At 43.5% G+C, this 19241-nt stretch overlaps 1 protein-coding gene across 3 annotated transcripts in view; it reads left to right on the plus strand.

Annotated features, from left to right (window-relative positions):
* The window catches only part of phrf1 (PHD and ring finger domains 1), a 97311-nt gene that overhangs the window by 39116 nt on the left and 38954 nt on the right, over positions 1–19241 (plus strand). For all 3 annotated transcript variants that reach the window (XM_041198081.1, XM_041198083.1, XM_041198082.1), the window contains exons 7-11: positions 2193–2284; positions 5531–5709; positions 11711–11849; positions 13349–13476; positions 13561–13748. In XM_041198081.1, coding sequence (XP_041054015.1) covers positions 2193–2284; positions 5531–5709; positions 11711–11849; positions 13349–13476; positions 13561–13748 — 726 coding nt within the window. The remainder of the gene's footprint in view (positions 1–2192; positions 2285–5530; positions 5710–11710; positions 11850–13348; positions 13477–13560; positions 13749–19241) is intronic.

Genomic DNA, 19241 nt, shown 5'->3' on the forward strand with positions numbered 1-19241 from the left:
GTGAAACAGAGTTAAGTTGAGAGAACTGGCTGGTTTTTCATTAGGGAATAGATTGAGATGGTGGCATCATGACGAGAGGCAAGGATAATTTGGAGCTAATAGCTTTCACCGTGGAATATATTACAATCCCTTTAGAGACCAATAGCTTTGAAAAGGATATTTGAATTCCCAGTGACTGACCTAAAAGAATTGCACAACAAAATTTCAAGTTTTAAGATCTTTACTGTAGCAAACGAAGTAAAAGCAGCATCAAAAACATATCTCTCGTCAGTTTCTTAACTTGACCGATAACCCCACACCGCAGTTATACATTAAGGCATACCCTCCACAGGATTACAGTCTTTACAGGACCCAGTTCAAAGTTACACCCAGCTTCCAATAGGCTTGCTTCTCCCCCTTTCACTGAATTGTAACATCCATTGGCCATCAAAGGTCCTTGCCCTTTTTCCAAGAAATCCCAAACTAACCTCCAGCAGCACAGCTCACCTCAATGATTCCTTCTCCCTGCTACACCAGGATGAATCTTTCAGAGTTCTTAACTTCCTGCCAGTTCCTTCTCCTTGATTAGAAGACTTGCTGCCACCAGCATTCTGCCTGGTAATTACCACAGAACAGCCTATTCCTTGCTGCTCGCAATTGCTGTTGTCTCTATCCCGGACTCCCCCACTCTCTCTGTTCCTGTTCTAAGTCTCTGAGGCCGAAAGTCTGAAAAAACAAGAACAAAAACCTGGCACTTGTATTTCAATAGCACTCGACCTGGTCCCCTGATCCCCGTGGTAACCAGTCTTCTAGTCTTAGGGCAGAACTCAAAGCAGATCATGTGACTCTTCATTACTCCATTTTTACCATATATTAAAGAGACAGTTCAAAACATAACCCATCTTAGTAAAATGTGGCATTATATCAAAAAAAGAGAACTTAAGAGTTTGAGTTAACAAATCTGAAGTGACTAGGGAGTGAAAGCTTCACTCACCCACCCCAAAAGGGGAGGCAATTCAACTCCAAGCCTCACTCATCATTCAATTAGATCATGGTCGATTTGTACCTCAACTCCATTTGCTCCATATCTCTTGATATCTTGATGATTCCTTTTCCAAGTTTCATCCAGGAAAAGGAATCATCTCCTGACAATCACCTGTCTTAAAATGAGTTAGAGTAACAGCTGGGAAAAGGGTGATTGAAAGGTGCCTGCAGAATCTGCCTGAACATCACTGAGGAACACTTGCCTAATGGGGGCTGCTTTTTATGATTTATGAAAACTGCCTCCTTTCCTTCACACCCTGACAACTGTAGACATGGTTCATCAGACACTGTATGACCAACACTGATTTGTTTTATATTCAGCTGATGGATGACCACTTTCTAAATGCTGCTAGTTAAACTCAAATCATGTCTTTAAAAAATAATTCTTAGGATGTGGACATTGTTGGTGAAGCTGGTGTTTATTGCCCCTTCTAATTTCTTTTGAGAAGGTGGTGTTAAGAGCCTTCTTGAACGACTGTAGCAAAGGTGTTTCCACTGTGCTTCCATGTAGGCAGTTCTGGATTCTGAGCCAGCGATGGTCAGGCTGATGTGTGGCTTGGAGGTAATGATGTCTCCATGTGCCCCCTGCCCTTGTCCTAGGTGGTGAGCTGGAAGCTGAAAGTGTTAATTGAGTGGGCTTCACAGTCATGTAGGTTCAGTTCTGTCTTTCTTCCCTTGGAGTCCCCAGTGATTAATATAAATAATAACAGCTCCTTCAAGTCACATCCTGGAGATTTTAACCATTTGTTTAGTACCCTGAATGGAGAGTCGATTCAGGGGAATGGACTAGATGGGTGAAATGGCCCTTTTATCATTTTTATTTCATTCATGGGATGTGGGCGTCGCTGTCTAGGCCAGTATTTATTGCCTATCCCTAACTGCCATTCTTGAACCACTGCGTTTTTCAGTGCTAATTGAGTGGGCTTCACAATTGTGTAGGTTCAGTTCTGTCTTTCTTCCATTGGAGTCCCCAGTGACGAATATAGATAATAACAGCTTCAAGTTGTTGGAAGCAAGTTCTATAGCTCTGTATTGGAAGTAACAGGCTCGCTGGAAAACATTTGGTGCTTACATTTTAATTCTTTAAAGTTCTGCTTTTGTGTTTGCTTCTTAACTGTTCTCACTTATGAGCATTTTTTGCTGATTCAAACTGTCTCCATTTTTTTTAGATACCATTTGGATTGTCTCACTCCCGCCCTTGATACTGTTCCAGTAGAAGAATGGTTTTGTCCAGAATGTGCTGTTAACAATCCCACAGATGGTAAAAAAAATTAGCCATGTGATTTATATTTGGGGGAAAATTGCCTTTTTAAGTACTTTAAGTTTGATAACTGAGTTGATATCTGTGCACACTATATATATATATATATATATATATATATGCCTTACACCAATAGTTACTCAGAAAAAGTTAGAAGAATTAGAACCTCTTATAACTTCTGGCTAGTTAGTGTAAAGACTCAGACTGACGCCACGGGACTTCCTGCATCCCTGACCCTTATGGGGTTTGTCCAAACCCCCAACACCAACACTGCCCCCCCATGCCCCCACCTTTCCCCTACCTGGACCTCTGATCACTGACCTCCAACCCCCCTGAGCTCTGACACCTCCCCCCCCCCCGCCTCTTCATGGACATCCCCCCACCTTCCCCCAAAAACCTTTGGACCCCCCCGATCCCCACCAACACCTCCCCACCCCCCAAATCCTATCCACTTAGACATTTCTCCCCGGCCTGTCAATTTCGCTGATCCTTTAAACTTACCTGCTTTACGGCAGCAAGTGCCGTAAAAAAGGGGATGTGGCATCATTGAAACTGTTGGAACTACACTTTGCTGGGGTCTGTGAGGAGTCTTTTGATGCAGGCCCCGAGCAGCTCCATCGAATGGAAAGGTCAGCGTAATTTTCAAGGCCAGTTAAGCGTACGTTTATTCATCTAATTCCTGCGAGGCCGTACTTTCCAATGCTAGTTGGAAGTTTCAGCCCATAGGGGAGAATTTTCTCCCCGTCGGGCAGGCCGGTCGGGCACGGGCGTGGGCAGGCACGGAGCTGATCACCACACGCGATCAGCTGCCTGCTGCCGTTTTACATGGGCGGGCCATTTAAGGCCCGCACAATGTGTTGCGCGCCCAGTAGTGCTCAGTGCTACCTGTGCAGACGGGGGGAGGAGGGAGAGTCAGGGCCTGCTCTCTTTCGCACATGTGCGCAAAAGAGCGTAGAAATCTCCCTGAGGCACGAAGCTGCTTCAGGGAGATTAACTTCAGGTTCAAAGTTTAAAATAATGAAAGTTGAAAATTACTTACACATGTCCCTTCACGAGATAGTGTCACATGAGCTGGGACATGTTTATGAAATGTTAAAAAAAAAAATTTATTAACTGTTCATGAAACTTCATTTCACCTGTGGATGAGGTTTCATGAAAAATGCAAAAGCTGCCTGGGCTCCTCACCTGCCAACCAGCTTTAAGGTTGGACGGGCAGCCCTGTCAGATTGGTCAATTACTTTATTAATGGCCTTTACAGGCTTTTGACAGTTCGGCAGGCGCGTTGCCAACTCTGGTGCGATCGGAATGATGCGCGGTGACGTCGGGAGAACAGAAGATTCTGCCCATAGTGTTAGACTGATTGTGGTGCTGGACTGACAGTCCGAGAGCCTGTAATGTGGAGGAGTTCAGTGGTCACAGACCTTTAAGGATGGGTGGGTGGTCAGCAGAGGAGGGTGGCAGTGGCAGAGCCTTACACGTGAGTTAGCTGGCAGTGGTGGGGCATTCAATCTGGCAGCAGCAAGCATTCTACCAGGGGGAGGCAGTTAGGCTGCAGGCAGCTGGAAGAGGCCTGTGGGATGAAGCTGTTTGGAGACAAGGAGCGGAGAAGTAGAGGAGGTTGTAATGGAAAGTCTTGGGCAGCAGCCACCAGACAGGACAAAATTGTAAAAGATTTTAATTTTACTTAGAAACTTTGCCAGTTATGTAGCTGGCTGGAATCACATTTATGCTACTCCACAGTGATTGGCAGTGGCCAGAGTTTGTAATTGCAAGTAGATCTAACCCTTTTATATACCCCATGTGCCTATGCTGCTATTTTAGCAAAGAAAGAACTGAGAGTAATATCGCTCTTTTCAGCACAGTGCTTCACAGCCAGTTAAGTATGTCTGAAGTGTGGCCATAGCTATAATGTATGGAAACATGGAGCCATTGTACACACAAGGTCCACATTGAGATAACTGACTAGATAATCCATTTTACTGATGTCGATTGTTGGATAAATATTGGTCAGGTCACTGGAGGCAACATTAGTGTTCTTTGAAAAGTACTGTTATATTTACGTCCACCAGAAGTGGACCTCGGTTTAAAGTCTGCATCTGAAAGCCAGCACTTCAGACAGTGCAGCATTCCCTTAGTACTGCACTGGAATATCAGCCTTGAATTTTGTGCTCATGTCTGCGAGGTTGGGCTTGAACATATGACCTTCTGAGTCACAGACAAGAGGGCTACCCACTGATCCACGGCTAGCACTAAAAGTCAGCGTCAGCCAATATCATGGACTGAATTCTCTGGAGTGGGGCTATGTCATGCAAAATTATCTATTGAAAACCCAATAATATCACTATTTACAAACATGACAGCTAAATGGAGGTGCATTTCTAATGGATTCCCATTTCAGATGTACAAGAATATAGGTGTAGACCATTCAGCCCCTTGGGCCTCTTGCACCATTCAATTAGATCATAGTTGATCAATGTCTTAACTCCATTTATCTATCAATTTCCGTTTTGAAATGTTCAATTGACTCCCAGCTGTAACAGCTTCCTAGAGGGTTGAATTTCAGATTCCCACCACCCTTTGGATGACGAAGTGCTTCCTCTTTACCCCCAAATGGCCTAACTTTAATTTTAAGATTTTGCCTCCTTGTTCAGGGCTCCCCACTCCAACCTGACAAAATAATTTCTGTCTATCTTCTTTCATATCCTTTAATCATCTTAAACAACTCAATTAAATCACCCTTTATTTTTCTATACTCAAGGGAATACAAGCCTAGTCTATTAGACAAAGGGCTTTTAAATGCGTTTAGAAATCAAGTGTTGCGACACACTCGGTTGTATTAATGAATAATAGATGCTGTGGTGTTCATGTATTGAATTATGCTGCATTAGATTTTTTGTGTGGGATTTGTGATGGACAAAGGTAGCATTATGCTCTTTATCATAAATGTGCTATTGTACTCTCAATAAGACTACCGGAAGCTTTAGACTATGGTAAAGCAACAATGTAAATATAAGTTGTTCAGATTGTGTCCCAGTTAACTGATCATTGCTCTTGAACCTTTTCCCTGCCTAAAAGATGTAATTTGCCTGAATATAGGTCCTTTCAGGTGGGCCTACCAGTGCATTGGGCTATGGAACAACGAACTGGCTTGTTTCTTACTCTAAACTAAAACTTGCGAATGGAACAAAGCTCATCAGAAATGGTGTTACAGGAGGAATTGCTGACCCTGTTTCCCTCTGTTTGCAGATGTTGAGATTGATGATGAAGAGGTTGCCTTCCTTGTTGCTGATGCAGCGCAAGAACCCACTACTTCCCGGTTACGTCCATCTGCCAGAAGAACCCGTGCTATAGCAAGGACTCGTCAGAGTGAAAGGGTTCGGGAAAATGTAAACCGGAACAGGATTACCCGTGCACATCAAATCGAGGTACGCTGAATTTCACAATACAAAACTACATGGTTTGGAGATAGACTTGGACAATACAAAGCTAAGATAGCACAGGGGTCATGATGCAATGATGTTTTCAAATGTACTTTAGGGTATGTCTATGCCTGAGCTCCTACAGGGTTATGTCTCTGTTGGGAAGTAATTGATTAAGACTGCATCAACAGCCATGTAACTGGGTGTTCTATTTTTTAATTCATTCATTGGATGTGGGTTTCACTGGCTGGGCCAGCATATATTGCCCATCCCTAGTTGCCCTTGAGAAGGTAGTGGTGAGCTGCCTTCTTGAGCTACTGCAATCCATGTGGTATAGGTACACCCACAATGCTGTTAAGAAAGGAGTTCCAGGATTTTGACCTAGCGACAGTGAAGGAACAGCAATATAAAGTCATGGGGCTGAGTGACTTGGAGGGGAACTCCCAGGTGGTGGTGTTCCCACGTATCTGCTGCCCTTGTCTTTCTAGATGGTAGTGGTCCTGGGTTTGGAAGATGCTGTCAAAGGAGCCTTGATGAATCCCTGCATTGCATCTTGTAGATGGTACACACTGCTGCTACTGTGTGTTGCTGGTGGAGGGAATGAATGTTTGTGGATATGGTTCCAATCAAACAGGCTGCTTTGTCCTGGATGGTGTTAAGCTTCTTGAGTGTTGTGGAGCTGCACTTATCCAGGCAACTGGAGAGTATTCCGTCACATTCCTGACTTGTGCCTTGTAGATGGTGGACAGGCTTTGAGGAGTCAGGCGGTGAATTACTCCTCGCAGGATTCCTAGCCTCTGACCTGCGCTTGTAGCCACAGTATTTATATGGCTAATCCAGTTTAGTTTTTGTTCATTGGTAAACCACAGGATGTTGATAGTGGGGGATTCAGTGATGGTAATGCCATTGAACATGAGGGGGTTCTGATTGAGTTCTCTCTTGTGTCAGGCAATGACCATCTCCAACTTGTGTGGCGTGAATGTTACTTACCTGTTGTCAGCCCAAGCCTGGATAGTGTCCAGATTTTGCTGCATTTGGACATGGACTGCTTAAGTGGTGCTGAGCATTGTGCAATCATCAGCGAACATCCCCACTTCTGATCTTATGATGGAAGGAAGTTCATTGATGAAGCAGCTGAAGATGGTTGGGCTGAGGACACTACCCTGAGGAACTCCTGCTGTGATGTCCTGGAGCTGAGATGACTGACCTCCGATAACCACAACCATCTTCCTTTGTGCTAGGTATGACTCCCAACCAGCGGAGAGTTTTCCCCCTGATTCCCATTGCCTTCAGTTCTGCTAGAGCCCCTTGATGCCACGCTTGGCCAAATGCTGCCTTGATGTCAAGGGCAGTCACTCTCACCTCACCTCAGGATTTCAGCTCTTTTGTCCATGTTTGAACCAAGGCTGTACTGAGGTCAGGAGCTGAGTGGCTCTGGCGGAACCCAAACTGAGCACCAGTAAGCAGGTTATCGCGAAGCAAGTGCCGCTTGATAGCACTCTTGATGACCCTTTCCATTACTTTACAGATGATGGAGAGTAAACTGATGGGGTGGTAGTTGGCCGGGTTGGATTTGTCCTGCTTTTTGTGTATGGGACGTAGCTGGGCAGTTTTCCACACAGACAGGTAGATGCTAGTGTTGTAGCTGTACTGGAGCACCTTGGCTAGGGGCGCAGCAAGTTCTGGAGCACTAGTCTTCAGCACTATTGCCGGAATATTGTCAGGGCCCATAGTCTTTTCTGTATCCAGTGCCTTTAGCCATTTCTTGATATCACATGGAGTGAATCAAATTGGCTGAACACTGGCATCTGTGATGCTGGGGACCTCCAGAGGAGGCCGAGATACATCCACTCTGCACTTCTGACTGAAGATTGTAGCAAATGCTTCAGCCTTATCTTTTGCACTGATGTGCTGGGTTCCTCCATTATTGAGGATGGGATATTTGTTGAGCTTCCCCCTCCAGTGAGTTGTTTAATTGTCCACCATTCATGACTCTATGTGGCAGGACTGCGGAGCTTAGATCTGATCCGTTGGTTGTGGGATCGCTTAGCTCTGTCTATCACTTGCTGCTTATGCTGTTTGGCATGTAAATAGTCCTGTGTTGTAATTTCACCAGGTTGACACCTAATTTTTAGGTATGCCTAGTGCTGCTTCTGGCATGCCCTCCTTCACTCTTCATTGAACCAGGGTTGATCCCCAGGCTTGATGGTAATAGTAGAGTGGGGGATATGCTAGGCCATGATGTTACAGATTCTGTTCGAGTCCAATTCGGCTGCTGCTGATGGCTCACAGTGCCTCATGAAGGCCCAGCCTTGAGATGCTACACCTGTTCGAAATCTATCCGATTTAGCATGGTGGTAGTGCCACACAACACGATGGAGGGTATCCTCAATGTGAAGGCGGGACTTTATCTCCACAATGACTGTGCAGTGGTCACTCCTACTGATACTGTCATGGACAGATGCATCTGCGGCAGGCAGATTGGTAAGGATGAGGTCACATATGTTTTTCCCTCTTTTTGGTTCCCTCACCACCTGCTGCAGACCCAGTTTAGCAGCTATGTCATTTAGGACTCAGCCAGCTCGGTCAGTAGTGGTGCTACCGAGCCATTCTTGGTGGTGGACATTGAAGTCCCCTGCCCAGAGTACATTCTGCGCCCTTGCTACCATCAGTGCTTCCTCCAAGTGGTGTTCAACATGGAGGAGCACTGATTCATCAGCTGCGGGAGGGCAGCACGTGGTAATCAGCAGGATGTTTCCTTGTCCATGTTTGACATGATGCCATGAGACTTCATAGGGTCTGGAGTCAATGTTGCTCAGGGCAACTCCCTCCCAACCGTATACCACTGTGCCGCCACCTTTGCTGGGTCTGTCCTGCCAGTGGTGATGGTGGTGTCTGGGACATTATCTCTAAGATCGGATTCCATGAGTATGACTATGTCAGGCTGTTGCTCGCCTAGTCTGTGAGACAGCTCTCCCAATTTTGCACTGGCCCCCAGATGTTAGTAAGGAGGAGTTTACAGGGTTGACAAGGCTGAGATTACCGTTGTCGTTTCTGGTGCCTAGGTTGATGCTGGGTGGTCTGTCGGGTTCCATTTTTTTTTTATGACTTTGTAGCGGTTTGATACAACCAAGTGGCTTGCTGGGCTAATTCAGAGGGTATTTAAGAGTCAACCAAATTGCTGTGGGTCTGAAGTCACATGTAGACCAGACCAGGTAAGGATGACAGATTTCCTTCCCTAAAGTACATTAATGAACCAGATGGGTTTTTGCAATGATTGGCAATGGTTTCATGCTCATCATTAGACTTTTAATTCCAGATTTTCAGTGAATTCAAGTTCCACCATCTGCCCTGGTGGGATTCAAACCCAGTCCCCAGAGCATTACCCTGGGCCTCTGGATTACTAGTCTAGCGACAATACCATAATGCCATCGCCTAACCCAGAAACTCAAGTAATGATGTATTAAAGAAATTATGGCTGTTGTGAATTTGTGGTCTGGGTTTTGAGGTCAGCAGCAAAACAATGGCACTTGTCTTTAATGTCCAAAAAAGATGCCTACAAAAATCTAGCAATCTTTGTGGCATAGTTTTCACTTTTTTTGATGCTTGAATCTGGTGCCAAGTTAAGGGGCTTGCCAGTCGCATAGTAATATTAATGCCATCAAGCAGGATAAGCAGCCAATCACTTTGAAGTATTCTCACAGACAGCAAACCAGGAAGTAAAATGGACTGATTATTTTTCACTTTTAATTAACTTTTACGAAGACTGAAGTAAAGATTGGGAAATACATATTAGAAGCTGAAATATCATAAACTTCAAAAAAAAAATTTAAACTTGGAATTTTTACCAAAATGGAAAAATTTAATATTATCCAAATATAGGCCCAGATAGTTTCTTCAACTGTAGTTATGACTTAGCACACCGTTAAAATATCAGTTTCACTTCATTAACAAGGGGAGATCTTTTTGGGCGTTTTAATAGTGATATTATAGCATAAAAGGGGAAGTTCTTGTCATTTCAATGATGTTTAATTGATTGTAGCCTGGGGACTTCAATTGCATATCCTACTGCTCTGATCCAGTTAGAGACCAGCAACTTGTGTTGTAAAGTAGATGAAATTTGAAATACCAGTTACTTACTAAGAGAATAAAGCCACAAGATTCCATGGTTTTAAACAAACAGAATTTTTTTTACAAACCAACTTTCAACAAAGCAAATAGTCAATTCTGTCTAGCTTATACTCCAACACCCAAAATTAACATGAGGTAAACATGAATTAATGGGCAAGCTGAGGTCGAACACACCACAAACTGCACATTAAATGGTAAATACGACTAAGACAGACACGCACATTTTCTCAGCAGCTCACCCAGATGCCAATGATTACTGTGAGCTGCAAAAATTCTTTAAAGCTAGTCTTCGTCATGAGGGATTTCAGCTCCCCTCTTTCCAGAATCTAGTCTGATTTCCCTCGACCGCAACTCCAACTCAGCCTTGAAGCCCTCTTGCATCTTCTGCCTGCATTGAGTTGTCAGGCAACTGGATTCCAGCTCAGACACCCCCAACAACTGCTCACCTTCCAGGCACTCAATCACTTCTTCAGAGGCTGCTTCCCATTGGGTTATCCATGCTGCATCCTGTATCAATCACAGCTATTTATCTGTACTGAACAGACAACTACTGCTTACCACAGGTTTCTCTTTGTCCCAACTTCCAGCTTCACAGAGCAGACAGCTTCTCTGAGCCCCAACCCCCAAACAGCACGGAGCTATCAACTGCTCCTGGGCTTCTCTGAGCCCCAACCCCCAAACAACATGGAACTATCGACTGCTCTTGGGGTTCTCTGAACTCAGCACCCCATGGGCTTTTCTGAGCCTTCGCTGCACGGAGCTAAAGACCTTCTGCAGCCTCTTCAGCTTCTGATTAAACTTGTCCCATGGGTTCCTTTTTGCGCATCCCCCAGTTCCTGTGGTCGGGTTTCTGTGCCAAAACCCTGGTCATTCTTTTCACACAATCTGCACAGTCATCAAAGGGAACCTGGAACCGAGCATGCGCAGCCTGCCCCCCACCACACTGTGCGCTTGTGTCATTGCCCCAGGTATGCCGGGAGTTGTAGTTCCTTAACCAGGGCATGGCCTCTAAACAGAAAGTACAGAGAAACAAATTGGAAACATAGATTCCTTCACACTATGAGCAGGTGTAGAATCACTGATAGCAGCTTCTGCATTTTCATGTTATCCTACACATGTGTGGATTCCAGAAGTTGCTGTCAGTTTTAGAAGAATAATGATGGTGAACACACTGTTTTGCTGTCATTATTACTGCAAAATCTGGGCCTTTATAATAGGTTCCTTTTGTAAGCCAACTAGGTACCTTTATAATTGTCATTTCTTTGGTCATGTAAAATCCTTTTAGATAGTGACAGTTCTTAGAACTTCAGTTGCCTCAAATATCTCATCCTGACATTACAGCAGTGTATTGAGTTCCAAGTGAGATGGTAATTTATTTTCTTTGTATTTGAATTCAGTTTACTCGAAGGCAGTGACTCACACAGGGCCATAGGTTCACTTATATCACTGACTCCTCTTCATAGTTTACCCTGGAGAATTACAATTGCTGTGATATCCACTCCTATTCCTGACCCTAACCGGGTTAGACAACCATGCAAGTTAATTATCGTGTCTTCACCAATTAATCGGCCAACTCAACACTTCTGGCAGAACATGGTTGGAAATGCTTCAGCCTTGCATTATTAGAGGGGCAAAGCACGATTTGTGCTAAGTGATCCAAGCTTCTTTATTTTTGATCAAACCCATTAAGGTTATTATACGCGTCTCGGTATCATGGAATTTACAAGAGGTTCATGTTCTTTATCAATCGTCGCACTGTGTCATACCAAAAAAAATGATGACATGAGCTTGTTTACAACTGCTGGGATGCACTGAGCGATACAAAATAAAAATGTGCTTGGGGTTTTGTTATTACTATGTTGGTTTTTACCTGCAGCATGTACCACAGTACCTGATGAATGCGAGTCTGCTGGATGAAACTATTGAAACAGTCGTCGCAGGCTTAAACACAGCCGTGTATCATCGGCCCCTCACTCCACGAACTCGAAGCACAAAGAAACGTAGAAAAAGAACAGGTAATAGTGATTAGCTTCATGCATACAAAATGTCACGAATAAAAAAACCAGTGCCTCCTGCACTTAAGCATTCCCATTCCTCCCCATCATTAACTCTCCCAACAGAGCCATAGACTCTCCCGTCAAAGCCCGTCCCACTTAGCCAACGGCTCTCCCATCAAAGCCCATCCCACTCGGCCATCAGCTCTCCCGTCAAAGCCCGTCCCACTCGGCCATCGGCTCTCCCATCAAAGCCCATCCCACTCGGCCATCAGCTCTCCCATCAAAGCCCGTCCCACTCGGCCATCAGCTCTCCCGTCAAAGCCCGTCCCACTCGGCCATCGGCTCTCCCATCAAAGCCCATACCACTCGGCCATCGGCTCTCCCTTCAAAGCCTGTCCCTCAGCCATCAGCTCTCCCGTCAAAGCCCGTCCCTCTCGGCCATCAGCTCTCCCGTCAAAGCCCGTCCCTCTCGGCCATCAGCTCTCCCTTCAAAGCCCATCCCACTCGGCCATCTGCTCTCCTGTCAAAGCTCATCCCACTCGGCCATCGGCTCTCCCGTCAAAGCCCATCCCACTCGGCCATTGGCTCTCCCGTCAAAGCCCATCCCACTCGGCCATCAGCTCTCCCGTCAAAGCCCGTCCCACTCGGCCATTGGTTTTCCCATCAAAGCCCATCCCACTCGGCCATCTGCTCTCCTGTCAAAGCTCATCCCACTCGGCCATCGGCTCTCCCGTCAAAGCCCATCCCACTCGGCCATTGGCTCTCCCGTCAAAGCCCATCCCACTCGGCCATCAGCTCTCCCGTCAAAGCCCGTCCCACTCGGCCATTGGTTTTCCCATCAAAGCCCATCCCACTTGGCCATCGGCTCTCCTGTCAAAGCCCGTCCCACTCGGCCATCGGCTTTCCCGTCAAAGCCCGTCCCACTCGGCCATTAATTGTCTCAGCAAAGCCCAAACTGTGTACATTAGCTGCTACTTACTGTATTTATGCCCAAAGTTGTTGTCTTGATTACTCTGTTTCAATATTACATAGAATACACAGCACAGAAACACAATCGGTATTTGGCCCAACCAGTCCAACAATAGATTGTTCCAAACTTTTTTTGCTTGTGTAATTTATTTTCTCTAATTTTCATTTATTTCCTTTGACTCCTTCTTAATGTTTAGCAGATCATTATTCCCAAGTACGACATTCATATCTCTTTAATATTTTAGATATTTCACTGAGGCCTTCTCTTATTTATCCTATCCAAACTTACTAGCCAGTGAAGCTCAGATTCTCTGAAGGGTTATGTGGAAAGATTAATGTCCATAACCTGGAATGGGATTGGGAGCAGGGGGAGGGTGGTAGGGAGCAGGAGATGGGTATGAAAAGAGTGTATTTTAAGTGTGCCTAACTCTGCATTTCTATGCCACAGAATGGAAATTGGTGTAAAGACTAATTTCTAGCCTTGTAGTTGCCACTCACGCAAGCTGTAAGTGTTGACTTGAGACGTGTTCTAACTGGGGTCTCTCCAGGTAAAAAGAAGAAAAGGTTTGGAGCAAAGAAACCTCTCAGCAAAACCAGCCTGACATCTGGAACTAAGGTCAGCGGAAAGCGAAAGCGTAGGAGAAAAGTGAAGAGAAGGAGGGGAATGAAGAAGGCGGTGAGAGCAACATTGCTGCTGTTCTGTATTGTAGTTCTGAGTTTTCAGTCAAATGTCGGGTAACATTTTTGTGTTTTTAAATAGATTAAACCAAGTGTCACAGCACGCTCACGCATTGCAAAGAATCTTGGCCTTGGTAAGCCCGTAAATGGGATTTCAGTTCCTTCCATGTACAGGCCACTGGAGCCTTCCCTGAGGACTATGCGAACAGATATTGGAGCAGCTTCATTATCTGTGTATGGTGATCCCAATGACCTGGATCCTTTTGAAAGGTTAGTTTTCCATTGGTGTGAATCTTCTAAGATGCTTCTCGACTTTTGAATGCAAAACCTAGGCTGATGCCGCAGGGAGAGGTTTCAAGAGCACAGCCAGTGTTATGAACTAGAGATAGTTTAAGTAAGATATATTTGTATTTGTTGGAATAAGGTATATCTTTAAGTTTAATTTGTGTTTCTGTCATTTGCGTGTTAAGAAAGGGGGAACTTGAGTTTTAGTTTCACTTTAAAATTTTAATTAGGTTTTATGACTCCTGAAAGGAAGTTAAAACAAACAGAAAGTAGAAAAAAACTGGGCTGTTGCTTAGCATCAGGAGGCCTACACAGAGACAAGGAAAACACAGGGAAAGTAGCTTCAGTTCAGTTGAAAAGAGTTGCCATCAGAAGCAGCATAGGAGAGGGACAGAGAGCAAGTCCCAAACTAAAGTTGGAAATAGGAGCTAGGAGAAGCTGGGCAAGAGGGAGCTGCAGGAAGCAGATTTCCCCAAAGAACAGAAGAAGGAATATCGTGAGAAGATGTTCTAGTCAAAGGGAAAGAACGGGAATCTGGAAAAGGTCCTGTTAAGTGAAGTCAAGAGTGAGGAGCAGAGAAAGGCTCCAAGCTTAAAGGGAGAAAGCTGCAGGATGCAGGCTTAAGGTAAAATAGACTTTCAAGAAGCCAGAGATCCAAGGAGGCAGCTGAAGATCTGTAATTCTATTCTACGGGCATGTGAGGCAATGGTGTTCTGTTGGCATGGCTGAGTGTTTGAGAGAGAGAGAGAGAGAGTGCATGGAAGGCAAAGGTTGAATGCACATGGCAATCCAGGGGAGAGGAACATCAAAAGGAGAGTTCAAAACACTGGAGGTGGATCCTTGTGGAAGGCACCTGAGAGGAAGCGTCAGTTTGGAAGAAAGCAAGTTCTTGGAGAATGGAGATTGGAAACATTTGTGTGAAAGAGGGAAAACAAAAACAGAATTACCTCTCTGCGTGTGAAAGAGGGAGTTCAGTGAGACTGGTTGGCTCATGGTGTGACAAGCATCTGGGGGGGGGCAGTTGCTGAGAGATCCATATCATCTGTTTGGTGTTGCATCTGTCACTTGGTTTCAGAGAGTGGTGCCTGACCACAGCTTGCCTATTAGTTTACATGGGCTATGTACTTACTGTGGACACTTGAGTATAAGATAGCTTTTGTAACTTGTGTTATCCTTATTAATCTGAATATATCTGTAAAGGTATAGTTGTGGGTGAAGGAGCATAGTAATATAGTTCAACTTTTCTTGTTTAATAAATGTTTCTTTTTATTAAAAGCTCATCAGCTGACTCCTGTGACTCTGTTCAGTAGCTGCCCTCCACGTTTTTAAACAAAAAATTAAAGTTAGGATCTATCAAACGAGGTTCCACCCTAGGATCTGACTTGTCCAGTAGTAAACCAGCTGGGATCATGGTGGGGGCTTGTCCAGGATTATTGTTATAAAAGTAGGATCTTTTGTGGGATTGGAAATCTTTGATTTTTGGTGGGATCTGTGAATTCTTAAAAAACGATTACGTGGAGGTACTGGACATAGGAATTGGTGTTGCTGTGAGGTATATTATATGGGTTGGAATTTGAAATGGCTTTGGAGTTGTTAAGACTTTTTTACAGATAGAAAATGTAACCCTGACTGGTTTACAGAAATTAACCAAGAGTAAGTTAATGGAATTGGCAGATAAACTGGAGTTAGAATTACCCCTAGGGGCGAAGAAAGCAGACATAGTTGTGACAATAGCGCAGCATTTGAAACTGGAAGGGATGCCAGATAGACCATGTTCTCTGGGGTTGAGTCAATTGAATTAGCAAAGATCCAGTTGCGAATGAAGCAACTTGAATATGAAAAACAACTGAAAAAACTTGAATTAGAGGCACAAGAAAAGGAAAAGGGGAGTGCGTTTCAAAGGGAGCAAGCAGAAAGGCAGGAGAGAGGAAGAGAGCGAGATAGGATAAGAGAACTTGACCTCCAGAGGGAGAAGTTAGCAATGGAGGAAAGAGAGAAGGAACGAAAAATGGAATGCTGGCTTAAAAAGCTGGACTTTTAAAAAAAGAGAGACCTCAGATGCAGAGGATGGCTCTGATGGTGAAACAACCACCTCCAACCTAAAGCCTAGTGGGGAGATGTTTAAATTTGTACAATCTCTTCCAAAGTTTCACAAAAGGGATCTACAGGCATTCTTTATCTCATTTGAAAATGTGACTAAGCAAATGAAGTGGCCTAAGGAAATCTGGACATTGTTCTTACAGAGTAGGCTGGTGTATAGAGCTCATGAGGTAAATGCATCGCTGTCAGAAGAGGTATCTGTGGAGTATGATGTAGTGAAAAAGGCTATTCTTAGTGCATATGAATTGGTCCCTGGGGCATACAGGCAGAAATTTCAGAAAACAAGGAAACAGCCTGGGCAGACCTATATTGAGTTCGAGAGGGTAAAATAATTTTGACCATTGGATACAGGCATCAAAGTAGAGACAATGTATGAAGCTCTTAGGGAAATAATTCTCTTGGAAGAATTTAAAGATCCACTTCCTTCGGTAGTTAGAACCCATGTTGAAGACCAGAGGGTTAAAACAGCTAGACAAGCAACAGAGATGGCCGATGATTATAAACTGGTCCATAGATCTAAAGCCTTTTTCCATCATCCCCACAAACCCAAGAAGGATAGAAGGTGGGAAGGTGAAAGGAAAGCAAGTAGCCAGGGAAGAGAAGGGACAGCTGGGAATTCCCAGGAAATTCTTCCTCAGACCAGAAAGGAAGGTGGTAAGGGTGGCAGTGACATTCAAAGGCCTAAGCGTTTCCATTGAAACAAGGTGGGACATTTTTGGGCAGATTGCTGGAAATTAAATGGTAAACCTATTGCATAGTAGGAAAGCCTAAGGAATGCTCAGGAAAGATTGCATCAGAAAAGAAAGTGGTTGTTAAAACTGTAGCAGTGGTACAGGTGAAACATATTCCCTGAGAACTAACAGTAAAGGGGGATATGATTCAGGATAGTCCAGAGAATTTTTCTTTGAATACTGGTTAAGGAAGTCAGGCTATTAGAAGGTTTGGATGTTTTGTTTCGAAGGGAGAAGTGTTCCCTTACTCCTCCAACAAAATAAGTTAACAGATCAAAATTTTGAGAGATACTTGGGCAGATCAGTCATCGATGGTGGCTGATGATACAATTTGTGTTCCAGGCAGTTTTATAATGGAAAAAGCATTAATAAGGGGTATTAATGGAATTGATGAACCTGAGAGTCAACTTACAAAGTAACTTTGTAAACGGAATTGTTATGGTGGGAATATTCCTAGATCACCTCCTGAAGGGGTCAATTTTATTCTGGATAATGATTTGGCTAGTGGAGATTGAGATGTGGCAACGTATGTATTGCAGCAGGCGGTTGATCATGCTGATCTCAACAATTACTGTGGTCAAAAATTAAATTCTTTATGCCGATAACAAGCAATTGAAGGAAACCCTGATTAATGTAGAAAACCAAATTTCATGAGTAAAAGAGGAGTTTGCTAATGTAAAAAGAGAATTGGTGAGAACAATTGAGGATCAGCCACAGAAATTAAAATACTTGACTGAGGACTTGGAATGTCTAAATGATATCTAAATGATAAACTTGTAGAAGCAAATTTAACAAAGGTCAATATTCAGTTAAAACTTGATGAACTTCAAGCATCAGTAGTCTCTATGAAATATAATTGAAATTGCCTTGAACAAGAAAAGGAATTATTGGTAAATCAGAATAATTGATTGAATACAGATTAAAAATAAACTAACGAACTGTTAGAACATCATTGTGAAAAGAGCAATGCGATTCTTGAACGCTGAAGCAAACTGGAGAAAATGCTAGAGAAGATGTATGGTATGGAGGGTCACAGTTCTGAAGGTGTTCCTGTGAATAAAAAGTTCTTGCCGACTTGTTCAGTTGAGCAGAAAACTGATGCAAGTAATGTTACTGATGTATCAACTTTAGTAATGGACAATGTGAAAACAGCTCATGTGCATGCAGAATTGGAACTTAAGAATTGTCAACAAAAAGGACTGAAATTGGAAATGGTCTGGAAAGGTCAATGACCAGACACGCTGATTTACAAGTGCTTGCGGTGCCAATGCACAAAATGCAACAATTGGAATCCAGGCAAGTGGATAGTTTGAAAAGACCATTCAAAACCTGCTGAGGAGTGCACTGTTATAGTTCTTAAATTATGCAAAAGAATTGAAGGGTTGGAACGAACTATGAAATTCCAGAGGGAGAAAGTGATTGACATTGCTCAAAAAGAAGTGGAAAAGACCTGTTCAAAGCGGGATTGGGCGAAACAACGAGATCATAAAAAGTTTAAAGATCAAACCAAGCAGGAGTACAAAACCCTTTTGTCTGAATGCAAAAAAATCTCAATATCTTTGAAACAGCAAATAGAGATTTTGATCAGGGAAGAAATGAGATGTTAATGCAGAAAATTTTAACTTTGCTAAATCGAAATGAGAATTTACCACATTTGAATTTGGAAAATGAGGTTGGAATTACATCTACAGCTAATGAAAAGGACAATTGGACTGTGGACTTAAGTGAAACATTCTTTGCTGTGTTAAAGACAGAGTAAGAGGAAAACGAAACACACGACTTGAGTTATGATAATGCTATGATGTACAAATTCTGCTAATCTTGTTAAATTTATTGACTTTAAGTATATTTTTGTAATTGTACAGTGTGATGTGTAGTTGTAAAATGAGATGGAAAATTCATTTGTATAGACTGTAATAAGCTATTGTTAGATGTTTATGATAAATTTGCATGAAGCGGATGTAAGGCCATTGTAAAGAAACCTTCACTGTTGTGAAGCTTTCTTTCTTTCTTTCAAGGGGAGGGGTGTTAGGAGTTAGAGATATTTTAAGTAAATTACATTTGTATTTGTGTGTGATTGGAATAAGGTATATCTTTAAGTTTAATTTGTGTTTCTGTAATTTGAGTTAAAGGGGGAACTTGAGTTTTTAGTTTCACTTCAAAAGATGCCTACATTTGAATTAGGTTTTATGACTCTTGAAGAGGAGTTAAAACAAACACAAGGTAGAAAACACTGGGCTGTTGCCTAGCACCAGGAAGCCCCCTCAGAGAACTAGGGAAACACAAGGAAAGTAGTTTCAGTTCAGTCAAAAAGAGTTGCCAACAGAAACATCATAGGAGACGCACAGATAGCAAATTCCAAAATAAAGTTGGAAACAGAAGCTAGGAGAAGCTGGACAGGAGGGAGCTGCAGGAAGCAGGTTTCCCCAAAGAACAGAAGAAGAGGGGTCCTGTTATGTGAAATTAAGAGTGAGGAACAGAGAAAGGCTCTAAGCTTAAAGGGAGAAAGCTACAGGATGCAGGCTTAAAGCAAAATAGGCTTGCGAGAAGCCAGAAGATCCAAGGAGATAGCCTAAGGTCTGTAACTCTATTGTATTGGTACATGAAGTAGTGGGGTGTTCTGTTGGCACAGCTGAACATTTGAGAG

Source organism: Carcharodon carcharias, chromosome 10, assembly GCF_017639515.1.
Source record: "Carcharodon carcharias isolate sCarCar2 chromosome 10, sCarCar2.pri, whole genome shotgun sequence".
In the NCBI taxonomy this organism is placed as follows: Eukaryota; Metazoa; Chordata; class Chondrichthyes; order Lamniformes; family Lamnidae; genus Carcharodon; species Carcharodon carcharias.